Raw genomic sequence first — 12,654 nt, 5'->3', positions numbered from 1 at the left:
CTCAGGAATGGCCGATGCGTGTCGGCTGATGGCGGATGCTTGGACCCCCTTCCTGGACTAAGAGGAGCTGACGCTCACTGGGTGCCAGGCTCAGTGAGACTTGACTGGGGAGGCCAGGCAGCCCTGAGCAGCAGAGCCACCATCCCAGACACTCCTGGGTCCAGAGCAGGATGGCGGACAGAGGGAGGGAGGGAGGGAAGGAGGGGGCGCCAAGAACCAGGGTGCCTTCCCTGAGGGCTCCCCTGCGGCCGCCCTGTGCAGCATTGCTAAGGTCACCCTCTAGACCTCCCAAAAATGCCACCCTCTTTGGGACACCCTCCCTGACCACCAGCTCACTGGGGCCCTTGCTTCCCCTACCCCAGTTAGAGACCCCCATCACTTGTGAATTTCTTCACAGCATCCCTCCCACCTGCCCGTGTCCTTGTGTCCCCAGGTCATCAGGTCTCACCAGGCAGGGACCATGCTTCATCCACCTGGCAGAGGGTCTGGCCGGAGCAGTTTCTCTATAACTCGCCATCATTGAACAACTCAACCTCTGCAAAAGCCTCTCTGAAACACTCTGGGGCAAATGCCAGTTCAGGCCAAGCCCCAAGGGCACTGACAAAAACTGCATTGTTGATGAGTAGGGGGCCAGCTGGAGTCGGGGTCCAGGCGCTTCCTGCACCTTCACCCCCTCGGCCTCACCTCCATGTGGTGGGGCAGGTCCCATCAGCCCCTTTCCGATGAGGAAACAGAGGCCCAGAAGGGCCTGGGAATCCCACCCACCCCAGGAGCCCAGACCCTTCCGCACCGGTGGGCACCACCCCCAGCACATCAGTGGGGCCCTGGCCTGAGCTCGGAGCCGGGCATCCCTCAGCCCCTCAGGGTCACCAATGTAAGGGGAGGATGTGAGCCCCCAGCCACAGCTCCAAAGGTGGCATCTTTTCAAGTTTTAAAAAGGTAATATGCTGACTGACTTTGAAGAAAAGACATTCACAGACACAGAACAAAGGTGACATGGACCCCAAAAAAGCCATTTTGGGGAGCTCTCCCCCAGGGGAGACGTCAGAACCTGGATACCCCTGTGAGGCTGGCCAGGAAGAAACCCTCAAAAGGCTTGACAGATGGACAATCGAACGAGCGACCAAGCGAGTGACACTTGGAAAGCCACCCATTGGAAAGCCAACCTTCCCAGGTTCCCTCGAGCTGCTCTCGCCAGGAATGCTCCTCCGTGTTTAAACGCACCCAGAGTCATTCACCTTTGTTGAAAAGCTGAGCCAACCATCTCCTGGGGGTTGTGTTGTGTTTCACGTGAGTGAAACGAGGCTGGGGCCAGGGAGGCTATTTAAAAGCCCCAACAAGTCACAGTGGCGTCATCAGTACCAGGGTCTTTGTCACCAGCAGAAATCACAGGGGTTTTCCAGGGCCGGTGAGAGTTGTTGCCAGCCTCGAAATGTCGTTCAGACTCATCGCAACTTCAAATCATGGTATCATCACGCTTGCTGCAGACTCTTGTCAATGTGTTACTAAAGAAATTGGTTTTAATGTTTTGGTAACTACATTGCCATAGACCTGATTTCCTTTTAATCCTACACATTGTATGTTACTCTGATTATAAAAACTACATTCTGAGAGAGGCTTCTCTGGACTCGGGGTTGGGGGGAGTCTATGGCACAGAGAGATCTAAGCACCCTTGTCCAGGAAGGGGGGTCCTGGGAGCCAGGAAGCCCCCGGGTGTGTGTCCGGGACAGCCTGTACTGCTGACACGCAGCAAGGCACAGATCACCACCTCCAATCACAGATGAAGAGTGGCTGCAGGAATGAAATTAACTCCCCAAGCCCCTCAACCGTCCAGTGATACATCAGAAAATAAACTTGGAAGGGGTTAAGCAGCACTGATGGAATAAATGAAGAAAAACATAAGATTTTTTATTGAGTACTTTATTTTTACGGAGTGAACATTCAATTGCTTAACTGGTCAATGAGGTAGTCAGTAGGGAAAAGTGGTTAAAAGCCGGGAAGGAAGTGAAGTGCACTTGAACTTGATATACAAAGAGTTAACCTGAGGAAAGGCAGCAGCTCCAGACCACACCTCCCTGGACGACTTTCTCTCCCACCCCTAGTCTGGTGTGGGACCTGCCAGCCTATTTCTGACTTTCCAGTGGTGACAGATCTGGATTTCCTGGGCTCCAAAGCAGCCCCCTTTCCTTGGGTCACACGTGGCAGAATGGAGCGGGGGGGGGGGGGGGCGCATCAGCTGGAACCAGAAGCAAAAGCCACTCTCCCTGCAAGGTCTCCCTGCTGTGTCCCTTCCAGGTACAGGATGGCCCTTAGCGCTGTAACTTTTTCTCTTCCAAAACCAGATGGCAGCGGATTTCCTTGGGAATTACAACTAAGCGACTAATTGGTAAACGGGCAAAACTCAAGGCAGACACAAGAGTGACTTCTGCTCTAGTTAAGACCTCAGGCTCAATCAAAAAATTAACACCAAATTAGCATGCGATCCGGCAATTCCACTTTGGGGTATACACCCAGAAGAAGTGAAAGCAGGGACTTGAACAGACATTTGAACCCCCATGTCCGTAACAGAACTGTTCACAATAGCAGGGAGGTGGGAGCAGCCCCAGGGTTGCAGACGGATGGATGGTAGACAAACGTGGTCCATCCACACAGTGAAAAAGAAAGCAGTTCATTCTGACACCTGCTCCAACACGGCCAAACCTTGAAGACACCATGCCAAGTGAAATAAGCCCGTCACAAAGGGACAAATACCATTTGATACGAGTTCCCTAAAACAGTCGAATTCACAGACAGAAGTAGAATAATGGTTCCTAGAGAGGGTTGGTGTTTAATGGGGGCAGAGTTTCAGTTTGGGAAGAAGAAAAAGTTCCGGGGATGATGGTGGTGACGGCTGCACAGCAATGTGAATGCACTTACCGCCGCTGAACTGCACACTTAAAAGTGGTTAAGAGGGCAAATTTTAAGTTATTTGTATTTTACTGCCACTAAAAAAATAATAATAAAGGACAAAAGAATAAAAATATTTCTTGCACTAAAAAAAAATAATAACAGCACTCAGGCTCAAGAGTGAAATCACATCTCAGACCCTTATTAGCTGTGAACCTTATTTTCCCCGTCCGTACATTGAATATAAGAATCGTATCTACTCTGCAGGACTGCTTCCGGGGCTCTGCGAGTGAACGCTTGTGATGCGCTTGGCACAGCAACGGCCACACAAACGGGGACTGTGACCATTAACTTGGCCACTACTCATCAGGCGCAATACGTGAATAATGAGAAATTGTTTTATAAGATAAAATGACCCCCGAAGCAGCAGCCTGGAGGTGACCCTAAATGCCACGTCTCTCCAGCTAGAAGGCCTGGGTGATGCTATCTCTGCTTCTGACGCTTCAGAAATCTGTGCGGCACGGAAACCTCATAACGAATCCTTTCCGAATTAAAACTGATCTGAATAGAAGCAGCCACCCTCGGCGTGGCTCTTTTCTTACTTTAATTTGAACTCCATTTATCTCGGCACATCAGGAAATGGCCTGGTGCAAGAGATGAGCCCGTTGGAGTCAAGGGGAGCTCCACGTTGCAGGAAATTATCTGCTTTTGCAAGAAAATCACTAAGGAAGGAGGGTGCTGTTATTTTAAGATCTTTGAGCTGGTGTGAGAAGAAACTAATTAAATGATGGTAATTTTCTGTGCAAATACAGTAACTGCTACAAAAATGCAAATGAAGAAGGAACTTTTCCACCTCAGAAGCTCATTGGAGCTTTCATTCTTTTATTTTTTCCAGTTCTCCAGTGAAAGCTCACCTTCAAGCATCCCTATTAAACGTTTAAAGCAACAAACAGAGCTTCATCGGGATAAAGAGGGCACACTACTCGATCTGCGAAGTCCCCATCCTGGGGCTTTGTCAGTCAGCAGCTCCCCCGGAGAGGCTGCCTGAGTCTGTGCTTTTCAACCCAGCGGAGCAGGTCAGGGATGGCCCGTGGGAACTTGCACGGGGCAGGGGTGGGGCATTGGCAATCCCCACCGTCCACTCCGTGGAACCGGAAGAGCCACGGGTGTATGTTTACATGGCACTTCTCTGCCCAGAATCCAAGCTCATCCAAGCTCACACCCAGGACAAGGATGGATTCCCACAGCAAAAGCAGGCTGGGAACAGACTCCCAGGCACGCCTTGCCTTCCAGATGCTGTAGATGGAGACCTCACCACATCCACAAGGAGAGCCAGGGCTCCCCCGCTCCCTGGGCTTCCAAACCTGGGCAGAAGTTGGCCAGGAACAGGGGCAGGAACAGCTGGCTTCTCGGGTCATCAGCATCCCTCTGCGCTCCATAAAGCAGTGCAAAGTAGGAGGGTGAGGGCAAAACAGGTCACTAGTAAGAATCTGTAAATAACTCATTCTTTGGATGCTAGAAAGAAAAGAAAGAAAGAGAGAAAGAGAGAGAGGGAGAGAGAAGGAGAGAGAGAAAGAAAGAAGGAAAGAAGGAAGGAAGGAAGGAAGGAAAGAAAAAAGAAAGAAAAGAAAAAAAAAGAAAACAAAAAAAGAAAAGAAAAGAAAAGAGGAAGCCTCGAAACGGAAGGGAGTTTACAAGCTCCCCCTCCAGGTCTCCCTGAACTGGAAATGACACTGGGATACTCAGCATTACGCCAACATGTGTTCTAATCGCGGCAGCTCTGTGCTCCCCGGTGTCATTCTCGTGGGTCTTAGCCTGCCTCTGACAAATAATCATAAAATAAAATTTAAAAACGACAGTAATGCTAAATATGGCCTATGCAAGCACTGAGCTGCATTCTAATCTGAAGGGGCGTGCAGAAGAATGAAGTTAATTTACGACCTCTTTAAAACACTCTCAGGAACCCTTATCCAACTACAAATTAAATAGCCACTTCATTAAAGTAAAAGTAGATTTGTGCCATGTGTTCAGGCACTTTATTAACAAGGCTGTTTTTATGTCTTTGAGCCAAGCTTCCTGATGGACCGACCTGTCCTTTCTCTGCCAAGTGCTCCAGGCTTTTCAGAACCCCAGGCCTCCCCCTCAGCCTTCATGCTCTCACCATGCCAACTTCTTCCTCAGCCCAGGTGACACTGACTTTACTCATCCTTCGGAGCTGCTCAATCATCACCTCCTCCAGGAAGTCCTCCCTGACCTCCCCAGTACAGATCCTTAGGCCACTGGAATTCTGTGATGAATTCCTGTCCAGATCCAATGGCCCTCCAGGACAGGGCCATAACTGGTTTTGCTCATCACTGTATCCCTAGCACCTAACAAACCCTCTTAGAAAGCAGCTGCTGTGAGGGCTGATGTGAGGCCTCTTGTCACCTGGGGCTCTCAGACTCCATGTGATCTCTCCCGGCACGGGGAGAGTGCAGAAGACCCTAGGTGCCTCCCCAAGTACGACACCGCTGGCTCGCACGCCGAGACGTCCCTACCCCTGACCACCCAGCGTACGTCTCCACTGCCCATCACCTGCCCAACAACACCAGCTTCCCTCGCTCTCTCATCACTCTCAGTCCCGCCGCCAGCCCCAAGGTCCCGGACAGGCTTGCTACAGCTGGCGTCCTGACCACAAATGTGGCAGGCACTCAGTGCTGGTCACCACATCCTTTGACCTTTGTCTCTCTCTCTCGGTGGCCACTGAAGGCCACCAGGACAGAGAAGCACTTCATCTGGGCAGGTGCCCACCAGCCACAGCTCAGCCACCCGAGAACCAGACTGCTCTCTTCAATCCAGTCCCCACCCCAAAACGCTGGGAGGCCCGCACTGTGGTGGCCTGAAATTCCAAAATATCTCATGGCGATTTCAGCAGACTTACATGTAAGACCCTGGAGCCACCAAGCTGGCCTGCAAGAGTGGAGTGGAGCTGTCATCACAAACCACAGCCATCAGAGGCGCGGCTGCAAATCAGCTGGGTCACCAGGTTCATTCAGGAGCCTGAAGGGCTTTATACGAAGGCCCTTATGGCCTCAGGTCTGGAAGCTGGCCGTGAGCCACCAAGCCAGGGCTGCTCCAGGAAGGAGAGGCCTCCGGAGCAGGGAGCTACCCCGCCCCGCCCGTCCTCACCTGAAACCTCTCCCACGCCCACCCTCTCTCTCTGCCCCTCCAGGGCCCTGGACCAGGCCCCCCATCGCAGCAGCCTCCCCTCTGAGCCCCTGTGCAGGGTCCCACCTCCACGGCCCCTCACCAGCCCCGCCAAGCACACTGCCTCCAGGGTGCTGGCCAAAATTCAGCCCAACGCTGTGACCTACAGCCCGTGCTGCAGGCTGGCTCTGCTCAAGCACTTTACGTGGATTATCCCACCTAACGTTCACAATAGAGAGACCTGCGAGCCTTCACGTCCCCCAGGACCAAGCCTGAGGCCCAGAGAGCTCAGTCAATCCGCCCCAAGTCTCAGAGCCAAAAAGGAGTAGGGCGGGGCACCCATCCAGGTGAGCAGGCTCCGAAGCTCAAGCACCAATAGCCACCACCCGCACTGCCATCCTGGGCTCTTCAGCGTCCTGTTTGGGACCTTTTAGGAGATGACTTCAACCAATGTTTTCCAAACTTCTTCCCTCTGATTTCTCTGCATGCACACACAACGCACTCACTGTCTCCTTGCCCAACACATACATACCCTCCGATTCCCACCTCCCAGACCTTGCTCAAGCAGTTCCTCACCTAGAATGTTCCTCTCCCATATGCGCCCTCGACTCATTCTATGAGGCCTCCCTGATGCCACCCCTTCCATGCAGTCTTTCCTGATTTTCCCCACTGAGAACTGTTCATGTCCATCCCTTCTTTCCCTACTGGACTACTCTGAGCTCCACTGTGTTAAGCACAGAAGATGCAAAGGTAGCTGAGATCCCTTCCCTGCTGCTAAAGGCTGACTCTCCCCCTACCCCTATATATATTTAAGGCCTAACCCCCAGGCTTAGAATGTGACTGTATATGGAAATGCGATCTTTAAAGAGGGGATTAAGGTAAAATGAGGCCATTAGAGTGGGTCCTGATTCCGTATGATTGGAGTCCTTATAAGAAGAGATGGGGAAACAGATACAAAGAGGAGACGGCCATCGATAAGCCAAGGAGAGAGGCCTCAGGAGGAACCAACCCTACTGGTCCCTTGATCTTGGACATCCAGCCTCCAAAACTGTGAGAGAATGCATTCTTCCAGTCTGTGGCACTTTGTTATGGGGGCCCTAGGGGGCTAACACACCTGCCCTCGAGGAACTTGACATCTGACAAGTGCACTAGGTATCACCCAATTCAGAAGCTCCACATCGCTGATTCAGAGCTCTGGTTCTCTGGGTATAAAATATATATAAATATTAGGTTCCTGGAGATCCATGAGCAGAGACCATGGATAGTCAGCTCAGAATTATCGCTACATACAACTCCCCAACATCCCCAAGCCCACAGACACAGCACAGAGCAGGTGTGGAAAAGGGCTGGGGCGGAGGTGGGCAGTGCTGATCTACAGACTAACAGAGACAAAGCTGAACAAACTGGGCCCGGCTGCAGGGGAGTCATGTTCTCGTCCATTGATGCATCAAAGGCGAAGTTCCAGTGCCGTGAGGGAAGGAGTGCAGGTGAGCTGAACTTAAAATAAGTATCCTAAGCACGTGATTCCCCAGAAACAGTAAAACTGGGACAGGGCACAGCACACTCCCAGTGGGGTAGCAGGACACCATGACCCCAGAGGCAGAGACCTGTATTCTGTCATTGGGATCCACCTCCAGATCACACCTCGAGACCCAGAACCTGGAGCCTCTGAGCACAACCCGTCCTGCAGCCATCAAAGGTAACGCCACTTGGTTTCATTGAAACGTTTAATTCCACACCTAACAATTTGTTTCTACAGCTAAATGTCAGACAGAAAGGCAGTGTCTGGACTTCCCAGCAAGCCGCCTTCCCTATCTCCACGGGGAACAGGAGGGAACCAAGCCTTTGGAAGAAAAACGCACATAGGTTCCCAGCGCCTCAGCGACAGGGGCTTGTCTCGGAACCAGCTTGAATTCCTTTCTGCAGATGCTCTAAAATACCATTTTCAAAAGTCGGTCCCTCTCACCAAATGTTTTTTTTTAATACACCTGACATGGTAAACTCTTTCTCTGATCACACTGACTACATCCGCAGAGCGTAGCTTCTCGGGTCCAGATACCTGAGCAAATTAAGTGAAATAAAGTTTTGAAAAGACTCTGCTCAGCAAGTCTGTCTCAAGTTCGTTTCTTTTCTGTTGTAGTTTTCAAAGATGGTCCTTTAAAGTGGAGGTGAACCAAGTGCAGAATCCTGGCTAAAGTCTTTGGCCCTGAGACTGCCAGAGAGAGCAAAGGGTGATTCTGAAACACTTCACATGCCAAGAAAACAATGCTACCCATGCGCAGAATAACCAATGCGAAAAATGGTTTTACTTGGCGCTTGCTTACAGCTTTCACTCCTCTTGAGTTTTCCCCAGGCGAGTGAAAGTCTTAAAGCATCACCTGCTCTCCAAGCCAAGGGATGATGCGCTTTTGCAGAGAGAGCTCCAGTATCCCTAACTTCCCATTCCAGAGAATGGGTGAGCAGGGGCGGGACGCGGGAGGAGGAGGTGCTTGAGCCAAAAGCCTGAGTCAGCATCTCCAGGTGGCTGGCCTTCTCCCACCCACAGACTCGGACCCTTGCTAATAGCAACAAGTACTTCGGCTTCCGCTCCAAAGTGTCTGCTGAGTGCCAGGCCACGCCCTGCTCTCCACTGTCAGCCTTGCCTCCCATTTTGCAGTGACCAGGGGAGAGCTGCAACTGTCAAAGCTCCTCTCCAGATCTGGTCTTCCTACCTGCCACTAAAAAGAAGCCGGCAACCCCTCTTATAGTCCCCACTTCCAAGCCCCACCCCACCCCACCCATGCACCTGCCCAGTAAACAGCAAACAGTCACAGAGGAGTCCCTAAGCTCAGCCACTGTCCCCAAGGAGCAAAGCCAGGTGGGCTCCTTTCCACCAGGCCCTGCCCCCCAGTGCCCCAGCCCCTCCCGCCCAGACCCCTCCTCAGTCTCTCCAAGGAAGCTCTGCACTCAGAATGGGGGTGGGCGGGCTGGGTGTCAGTGAGGCCTGAGGGTGCTTGTCCCACCTGAGAGGCTGGTCCCCACCCTTCAGTGTCTCTCTCTCCTTTCACCACCACCTCCCCACCGAAGCTGGGCGATTTAGATATTCGGGCTTTACAGGACTGACTGTCAATCACGTGTTCCTTGGAGTTACTGGTGTTGCGTCGGGGTTTCCTCGCAGTCCCTGTGTTACAGCTTACAGTACACGCGACGTGGTTTGCTGCCCAGCGTTGGGACGTAATGAAGGGCGGGCTCCAGCTGCCCATCTGGGGTCTGACCTCTCTCACAGGCCGCTCAACGGGATGGCCCCCCAGGGCTCTTCCAGGGAGGAGGCCCTGCTACCCTCCTCAAACACCGCCCTCAGGGCCCTGACGACTGCCCCCTGCTGGCAGGCGGTGCCCAGGGCGTCAGCTCCACCCCCGCCCCTCCCCCCAGGGCTTCTCGTCTGACTGGAGATGGCAGAAAAGACCAGAGACTTGGCGTCTGCGCGAGAAGCTGGTAGCGGAGGGAGCCCGGCAGGGCACTGGACTCTAGGCCAGTCAGGCCCATCCAGTGCTGCCCCCTGCCCCAACATATTCATCCACTCACCCTACCCCTTTTCCAGCAGAATTCCCCACCTCAGAGCCCCCCAGCAAGGCTAGACAGAGGAGGTGGGTAAAAGCGTCTCCCAGCTCGGCAGCCCTACCCTGACTAAAGCAGCGCATGGATCCTCACCCCTCCACTGCCAATAGTCCTGGCCCTATGCTGCGTCCTCGGAACTTTGGCGAGCAGTGGTCAAGGAGAAGAGCTGGGGGTCAGCCACTGGACAGTGAGTGGACACTGATGGAAGGGAATGAGGAGGGGCTCCCATCTCCTCTCCCCATTCCATCAGCACCCACCCCCCACCCACACACACAGCTGCCACCTCCCTGCACCACTCCCTCTCCCCAACTAGAAATGACCCAGGTAGGGCTGCCTGGAGGCGACCCCATCGTGATCATGGGTCATCTGATCGGGCAGGAACAGAGCGGGATGGGAGGGTAAGAATATGAGGGTGTCCCTATACCCTGGGACACACCACCAAAAAGGAAGAGGCAGGATGCTGTGGTGGAAGGAGGCACTGGAAGACCCTAACAGAAGTGGCCTTGCAGGGCAGGGGATGGCCAACTCCCAGCTGGAGCAAGGCCAAAATAGCCGCGAAGGTGGGGAGGGCAGGGAGAGAAAGGAGTTTGTGGCCACAGGTCTGGAGTGCAGCGTGGAGCCCAACTCCGTGTGTACACAGATCCCGGCGCATCCAGGTGCGTCCGGTGGCCAGGTCCTCAAGGCAGCCGCCAGTCAGACTACAGGAATCTGGGGAGAGGGGTGGCCCCAGAATCGAGGGTCCCAGAATCGGACGCCAGGCTGACCCAGGACGTCCTGGAGCCCGTGGAGGTGCCACAAGAGAGGTCCCAAGTAGACTAGGGTAGAGAGGGTCCTGGAGCCAAAAATCCTAAAGCAACACGGAGAGGACCCGGTGGAGTCCGAAGGAGATCGAGACGCAACACCGAGTTGGGAGCGATCCTGAAGTGCCTAGGGGCGCCCCATGGCAGCCAGGGTCCTGAAACCTCTGGAGACACCCCCTCAACCTGGAATCTGGAGGCCAGAGGGGGTGCTCCTGAGGTGGCTCGGAGTCTTGGAAATCAGTGAAAAATGTCCCCCGAGGTGAGGCCGGATGCCCACATATCTGGGGACCTCTTCCCAAGTAACCGGTGGCCAGGGGCCCGTAGGGGCGCCGCCGAGATGACTCGCGTCCCCGTCTCTGAGGATGCCCGGGGTGACAGCCGGGCCGTGCGGAAGTGGGGGGCTCCGAGGTGTCCGGGGAAGGGCCCGCGGGGGGCGCGCGGAGGTCACTTACGCTGCTGTTCTCCCCCGTCCAGTGCACCATCGCCTGGTTGTGCGTCGCGTCCCCTTTGAGCACGAACGACGTGCTGATGAGCGAGACCTGCGCCCGTGAAGCTGCTCCGGCCAGCGGCGCCGCCCGCGCCCAGCGCCCCTGGCCCGCAGCGGGGGAGCCGTCCTCGCCGGGACCCGGAGCGGGACTGGGACCCGGAGCGGGACCGGGACCTGGAGCGCCGGGTTCCACGCCGCGCGCCTGCCGGTCCTTGCCGCCGCCGGGCAGCGCACGCCCCGGCCGGCTCGGCGGCGCCCGGATCAGCCGGGCGCGGGGACCCAGGCGCCCGGGCTCCGGAGAGCGCCCCGCCGCCCCGCAGGCGGCCAGCAGCAGCAGCAGCAGCAGCAGCAGCAGCCGCGATCGCGGCGAGCGCATCGGCGGCGGCGGCGCCCAGGGGCTCGGGGCTTGGGCGGCGGAGCCGGGGCCCTTCGGGACTAGCGGGGGCCCTCGGTGCGCCATGGTCGCCGAGGGGCGGCGGCGGAGCGACACGGGCGAGGGAGACCGCGGCCGGGAGAGTGGAGGGCGCTGGGGAGCGAGAGCGCAGAGAAAGGAGCCGGCGAGGGGAGGGAGCCGGCGGGAGGAGGGGACTCGCCGCTCAGCCGCCACCACCCGCGCAGCCGATGGCGCACCGCCACCTGCCGGCCAGCCCCGCGCCCGCCAGAGCGAGCGCCAGCCGTTGGAGACCAGGGCCTGGAGGTCCTGGAGCTCGCCCCCACACTGTGCGGCCACAGGCCACAGATCCCTCTCTTCCCTTCCTTGCTCCTTCCCTCCCTCCCTCCCTTCTCTCCCGCCCTCTGGCCTTCCTCCCAACCTTTCTTCCTTTATTTACTAAGAACCTACTCCGGGCCAGCCAAGTTCCAGGCCCTGGGGATACAGAGGTGAGCAGAGCCAGGTGCCTGTCCCTGCAAAACAGATCACACTCAAGTGAACATGTTCATGGACAGAATCACTCCAGGGAGCCAGAACTAAGCCAGACTGTAAGGAGGGGAGGGTTGCTCTCCTGTAGGGGCCTCTGAAAGGCTGACAATGGAGACAGAACCCAGCATCTGGAATATCCAGCAAGAGACCCTGGCAGGCAGCGGGAGTACTGTGAAGACCCGAAAGCAGCTTCCAGCTCACCTGGCTGACCCCCGTGCAGCCACGCCTGTGGCTTATGCTTCTGCACAGTCACTGCAGACTTTATGTCCCAACCCCAACCCCAACCCCAACCCCAGGGGCCAGAGGGCGAGGACAGGGTCCCACTCAGGGCAGCGCCTGGCAGGCCGCAGTGCGGACTGTGGAAATGGAGGCCCAGAGCACAGAAAGTCTCCACCAAGGTCAAGAACCTACTTTAGACAGATTTCAATGTGACCTCGTTGAGCACCCACCACGTGCTCCACGTTGGCCTCAGGGAAAAGAGACAGGAGGGGGAGCTTCTCCGAGGCAAGGTCAGAGTCAGGGTCAGCTTTGCATCCTTTGCCCGGCCAGGGGCCACCCTGCCTCCATCCCAACCTGGTGGCCCTGACATTAGATAAAAATCCTCAGGCCCAGGGTTCCTGTCACATCCACCTCCCAGCTGGGTCTCTTTGCTCCAGAGAGAGAGAGCCTAACAGGGCAGAGGAGCAAAGCCACGAACGTTCAGGAAAGATAGAGAGTAGGGCTTCCGTCTGGCCCCCAGAGCTCAAGCACCCAGCGCCCTCTCTTCTGCTTGCTCACCC

General features: G+C 55.5%; 1 protein-coding gene across 2 annotated transcripts in view; it reads right to left on the bottom strand.

Moving 5' to 3' along the window:
- SORCS2 (sortilin related VPS10 domain containing receptor 2) overlaps window positions 1-11,507 on the bottom strand; it is a 444,959-nt gene extending 433,452 nt beyond the window's left edge. The window contains exon 1 of one of the 2 annotated variants that reach the window (XM_031437870.2): window positions 10,922-11,507. In XM_031437870.2, the coding sequence (XP_031293730.2) occupies window positions 10,922-11,416 (495 nt within the window). In that variant the 5' untranslated portion in view covers window positions 11,417-11,507. The remainder of the gene's footprint in view (window positions 1-10,921) is intronic. The other variant, XM_064488331.1, reaches the window with a different exon arrangement.
- Window positions 11,508-12,654: the final 1,147 nt, after the last annotated feature.

This window comes from Camelus dromedarius, chromosome 1 (assembly GCF_036321535.1).
Source record: "Camelus dromedarius isolate mCamDro1 chromosome 1, mCamDro1.pat, whole genome shotgun sequence".
Lineage (NCBI taxonomy): Eukaryota > Metazoa > Chordata > Mammalia > Artiodactyla > Camelidae > Camelus > Camelus dromedarius.
The sequence above is the reverse complement of the archived record's forward strand: the minus strand, read 5'-3'. Positions and strand labels throughout refer to the sequence as shown.